This window comes from Prenolepis imparis, unplaced genomic scaffold (genome assembly GCF_030444845.1).
Source record: "Prenolepis imparis isolate NDT839.2.m4 unplaced genomic scaffold, iyPreImpa1.0 SCAF_5, whole genome shotgun sequence".
Taxonomy (NCBI): domain Eukaryota; kingdom Metazoa; phylum Arthropoda; class Insecta; order Hymenoptera; family Formicidae; genus Prenolepis; species Prenolepis imparis.
In genome coordinates, this window is record NW_028141163.1 from 9,032,400 (window position 1) to 9,038,662 (window position 6,263).

At 30.7% G+C, this 6,263-nt stretch overlaps 1 protein-coding gene across 3 annotated transcripts in view; it reads left to right on the forward strand.

The window, feature by feature from the left end:
* Positions 1 to 6,159, forward strand: part of LOC145936884 (uncharacterized) — a 24,191-nt gene extending 18,032 nt beyond the window's left edge. For 2 of the 3 annotated variants that reach the window (XM_083039548.1, XM_083039547.1), the window contains 2 exons: positions 4,498 to 4,603; positions 5,575 to 6,159. In XM_083039548.1, the coding sequence (XP_082895674.1) occupies positions 4,541 to 4,603; positions 5,575 to 5,988 (477 nt within the window). In that variant the 5' untranslated portion in view covers positions 4,498 to 4,540 and the 3' untranslated portion in view covers positions 5,989 to 6,159. Of the gene's footprint in view, positions 1 to 2,730; positions 3,383 to 4,497; positions 4,604 to 5,574 lie in introns of those variants that run through there. The other variant, XM_083039549.1, reaches the window with a different exon arrangement.
* Positions 6,160 to 6,263: the final 104 nt, after the last annotated feature.

The following is a 6,263-nucleotide window of genomic DNA, read 5'->3' on the forward strand; positions in this document are numbered from 1 at the left end:
GTCGAAGTAATGTTTCATTCAGACAGTGCCAGTGCGCTTAAATGAAATGCTTATGATTAATGCTGCCGACACTGCGTAGGAATGTTAATCGAACTCGCTGCGATCGCAAAAATATTTCTTTTTTTATCTTTTATGTGTCGTTCTTTCCGCGGTGATAAGCCTCGTTATCGAGACATCGTTTCATTAATTATTGCTCGCGCACACTTTATTCTCTATTCGATAATTCGTCGGCAGTCTGACTGGTTTGTCCTCACAATCAATTACAGGCTCCAAACTGCAATCAAGACGTTGGTTAACGATTAGTTATTCCCATAGTTAGCTTTAGGCTGCGATCTAAATTATGACTGAGTCAATACAAACGCAATCTTATGTTATAAGAGGAAGGAAAAATTAGCGTAGTTTTTAATTTTGTATTTAATTTTTATTTGTTGCATATTTTTCTCATACAATTTGTGCAAGTTGTCACCAGTATATTTTTAAATAAGCTTAAAAGTTACACAAATATTCGAATTAAGAACAATTATAATTTAAAATATGTTTGCAATAAGACTTATCTATTTACTATTGTGATAGTTACTCTAACAATTTCAGCATCTTAAAATTCTGCCTCGTTGGAATCTGTTCTAATTTTCATTTTCACGAGTGAATTTTTAGTATACTCATAAGAAAAACACTTACTGAAAAGAATTATAAGTACACGCATCTCCGCACAATATCTCATACAAAGCATAGAAAATTCCACTTTGTGGAGGAAAGTAATGTTGCGGAAGAAATTAATAATCGCGAGAAGTCGTTGAAGTTATATAACGAACACTGCAAACTTTAACCTTTTCTCAAGAGAAAACATACAATAACATATTAACCAAAAGTTAATTTCGTGATAACAATTCGTTGCTCATGTTTTTGTGCGCGATAAAGAAAAATAAATAAAAAATACAATATATACATTCATAAATTCTTTGAAAAGACAAATTTAATATTTCAAGAACAATTTAAAGGATAAATTTAATATCGACGATTTAATATCTTAAGAAAAAATTAATGAAAATTGAAAATAAAAACGCACATACATGTACATTAGACTTTTATTTTGTACGTCTTATAGTTTTATAGTGTATCATGTTTTACTAGACATTTTGTTAAATAAATATATATAATATGTATTCTTTTAATATAATATTTCTTTATATTAATATAATTCTTGTAAAGCTTGAAAAATAATATTTGCAACGTTGATGAACGACATATAGGCATGAGCCAATCGTTAAAAAAAGTGTCGCAGTAATAATTTAAATTTAATTTAATAATAAAAATTTAATAATAAGAATCGCAATATGTTTAATTTGTGCAAAATAAATAACTAAATTATAGCTTTTATAAATACAGTTGCTATTTTAATCAGTTCATTAATTTTCTATAACTCGCCTTTTAATTGTGATTATCTTGTGATTTATTTATATGAATTGTACACCAGCTCTCAATATCTGTAATCAGAATGTATATTTTATAAGAAAATTATTTTATAAATCATAATGTCTTGAGGCATGCATATCAATGAAAGATGATGTCGTAAATAACAAGATATACATAGCTTCTATCATGAAAGCAAATGACGGAGAAATTAATCAAAGATACGATCTATATTTATCGATTACAAAATACATTAAATTGTATCATTTTTTTCTTTACAAATCAAATAATCAATATTCCATATGTCATTGATATTTTATTTTATTTATGTAATACTACTCATCTTGATATAAGGTATTTTGTGATTTAATATATACACTGTATGTTAAAGAAAATGTTATGCTTTGTATTATATATTTTATAGAAAGAATGTCGCCTATTTTATTAAAATATTTAGAAATTTTGACATTCTACAAAATTTATCATTAATGTATAATATAAATATAGGGAGAATATATAAGTACGAGCTAACACATACACACACACACATACCCCACCCACAAGGTCCATGATATTTGAAATATATTATTTATAATTGAATAGCATAACTATATATAGTTTTCTTTTTTTTTACTTAAATTTTCATCAACTAAATGTTAATCATTGCCAAGCATAAGATTATTTCTGGATTAATATGCTACCTCTGTTTGCAATATCTAATGTTCGCTAATTCTTGTACACCCAATGTATGACGCAAACACGAATATATATACTGCACTCAGGTCACGTATCCAGGTTTTGACCTACTGACCTACACGATCCCGTGACGTCACGGGAAAGCAGTAGGACGGCGAAAGGGTGGCAAGGCTGGAATAGATGGAACTTCAATATGACGAAGGAAATATTTTTCTCGGTACGCTGAAATGATGAGGATAATTTAGAAGATAAAGATATAAGCATTCTCTATAAAATATAGTAGAAACTTTTTACATGTTTTCTTTTACATTTTCTTATTTTTTATTATGCAAATAAAAACATTATTAAAAAACTTATAATTATTAATAAAAAACTAATTGTTGGAATGAAAATATTATTTATAAGCACATATTTGTGTACATATTTACAATTTACAATTAGCAATACAGATGTATTTAAAATTGATATTGATCTACTATTCGTCTTTTCGTTTAATTAATTAATTAATTTTTCTAAGAACATGTTTCTTGAAGAGAAGCATATTTTTATTTCATAAACTTGAAAAATATTTAGAATACATATATTTATATTCTTTTTGTCATGATTAAAAGAAGAGAAATATATATGTATATATTTGTTCTCCGTATCGGGGAGCTGTTGATTTCTATAAGAGCGCTATATAGAAATATGGCTCATATCTTAATATGCGCTGTTGCGCTAATAAATGAATAATATAAAATATAAATAATAAATAATATTCGTCCCAACGAAGTTTCGCTCATGTCGCAGTCGATTAATCGCTATGTTTGCCAGCCAATGTCAGACGATCAACCAAGAGTGGCACCATCCTTTGTCTAAATTCTCGCGCTCTCCTGCTCCGCTTTATATGTTATTTTACAACTTTTTTAAGCCCTTCTTTACTCGTATTTTTGATAGAATTTTTTCGCGTGAACAAAACCATCGAGTTCGTCGCAGTCTCATCCTCACGGAGATTAGCGGGAAGCCTGAAACTGATTATAATATAAGACGTCGTGCGATCGGAAGGAAAGCCTCCATCAATCAAGAATCATCGATATCAGTGACAGCTTAGACCTTATTTATCATTGCTCAAGCGTCCTCATTCTGACAGTAACGATTTCTGCTCAATTATTTACCACCATCACGAGTCGACGAACAAATTTGAGTGTCACTGCGTGAGCAGTGGATGTGAATTTTTTGGGATGAAGATTGAAGGGATTATATTTTAATTGGAATACTTGATGTGATTGTAAACGAGGTATATATAAATTATAAATCAACAATATATCGTTAATTTCCGTAGTTTATATTATATTTTATAAGTAGAATAAAAAATTTTCTACATATAAAAGTTAATTTTTTATATAAAATACATTTAAAATTAACTATAATTATAAAAAATATTTTGTTATCTATTTATAAAATTTATTTAAATTAATTTTCAAATTATATATGTCAATTAAATTAAACAACAGATTATATTAGAAATATTTAGAAACAGATAGCCATATTCATTGCTATATACATTATGTAAATGCAGATGGATACTATATATGTGTGTCTTTCTGCTTTAGTAAGTGCTTCCTCGAAATGTTCCTCTGCATAAACCTCCGCATATTTTAACGAATGATTCGAGAAACATCGTTATGCATTTGCACGTGGAATACGATATTTTCCTGTTTCGCGGAAACGCATAGAATATCCTGTTTGCCTTGACATAGTATAGTGGAGTATCTAAAATGTATCTCTACGACACTTCTCTATTACATTTGACCTCCCTTACATTTTTCCACCGATTTCGCTGATGCATCGAATGCTTGATAAGTATCGTCGATGTATCTTAAACATTGCGTAGCTTAAACATATAAGATATTATATGTTTCAACAAACACATCTGCTTTCTGACAATTATCTCTATGTTATTCCACCCTAGAACTGAAACATGAAATGTTTCAATGCTGTTGATTCTATCGTCAAGAAAATATTCGTATAGTCGTGTGTTTTATATTCTCGTCGACAAGAATTGAATCTTTTGTATCTAGTTAAGCCGCTACAGTCGGCAACATAACTATGTTGAATTATTGATTATATCGATTTATGCATTACTATTATAGCTTAATACTTAATATATCTCTATGTCTTTCTCTCCGTTTCTTTTTTTGGAACAGATATATACTTCCATATTTGTCGATATTTACAATTGCTTCCTTAATTCAATCTTGTTAATTTAGTCCTTTCTTCTTCTTTCTTCATTAGTTTAGAGTTTAATTTCAAAATTTTTTTTAATTTAAACAAAACTCGAAACAAAATGTATGATAATATTTTGATAATAATTTAAAATTAAACTTTGCAATATTATTTTTGTAATTCTAGATACCATCGGCGTATTTTAAGAGTCAGCATTCACGGCCATTCTATGTTTCGCATAGACCACTCAGCTCCTAGTTTCAGGCAGAACGCCAGCGAGTGGATCTATAAGGTCAGTCCTGACAGTAAAAACGTGCGACCAATGCGAAATTTACCCCGAGAGTTCTCCTCCAAATAGGTCACTTTGGTAGAAAAAAGAGAGAGCGCAAGGTTACGTGCACGCGAACGACGACGACGGAGATGTCGCGGAGCTATAAAAGTCGAAATGCTGTCCGACACAAGCGAACGTGTTCGAGACGTAGGGGCTCTAAGCGAATTACTTGGGATCCACACGTGGATCTCAAGGTGCACAGCCTTGAAAAGCTACGACGACCGTGAAATCGATCGTCGTAGCTGCACGATGCTTTCTCGCGCAATCTTCAAACTAATGTCAGTATATAAAAGATCAAACAAATCACCTGCCGATTTCACAAGCCGGGGCAATATTTTATCATACGAACGAATATCGAATTTCTCTTTTCGTTGCATTATGCAAAATTTCCTGCAATATATTTTTTTATAACAGTTTACTCACATCTATATGTCAAAAAGAAAAATTATTCTATTAAAAAAAATTAAAATATTCTATTAAATAGAATAATTCTATTTTAAGTTTAGTTTTGAGTTAATTACGACTCTGTAACTATAACTATATAATACTTTTTAATAATAAAATTAATATTTATTATAAAATTATTTTTAAAAAATTCTATTTATTATTTATTATTGTCATAAATTGTCAAAATGTCAAAAATTGTCACATTTTGTTATTTATTCAATGAATTATCTAATTCAAAAAACTTTGCGGTTTTATTCTGAAGAAATGAATTAGTTAATTGTAATTTCAATACAATCAGTAGCATTAAAACCTTATTTCATAATAATGTATTTTATTAAAACTATCTTTTTTATTGATTATTCTTTGATTATTAATAATTTGTCGACTTTTAAATGTACATTATTTCATTCTATGATTTATTTAATTTCTGCAATAAATTTTAAATTTATTATTTAAAATATTCCAAGACATTTATTTGTCCCCAGATGTTATTTCTCTGGTCGAGGGAACCAACTCCGAATCCCAGAGCCGGTCCATGGTTCGCCTGGTTCGCGACGGCCGTGGTATTGTGGCGTTGTCGACGTCGAATCACCAAGGCAATTTTGGCGGTTTCGCCGCTAAGATTGCTAAGAAGACGTAATGGTCTGGCGATTAATCAAAAGATGATATTGAAGCAGCAGAAGCGACATAGCTTGATACAGCTACACAAACACAAGGCCATCAGTATACGACGAGCGAAGCGACTGTGCACCGGCGACGGTCTGCACATGTCCGACGACATGTCAATGATTCAAGCCGCACCGCAGATCCATTATAGGGTCACCAGAAGCGGCAGGGTCTACGGCAAATATCCGAACAAGGCCGCTATACCGAACGGCAGCATTCAAGGAAACCACTAGGATTATTGAGCTCCCAACCACTCTGTCCTTGTCCCCTTATACAAATCTCGTGATCGTCGTGGTGGTCGTTCTATCGTTGACGTAATTTCATATCCTCTGAAATAATCGCGCGAATATAATACGAATATGCTTTTATATCTTTATCTCATGATATAAATTTCTTTCGTAAGAGATGTGTCGTTATCTTAATTTTTACGCGCAAAAATCTGGAAGAATATGCACTATACTATAATCATTTTTCGCATTTGTTAAAAATCCTGAATAGTCCTGAATAG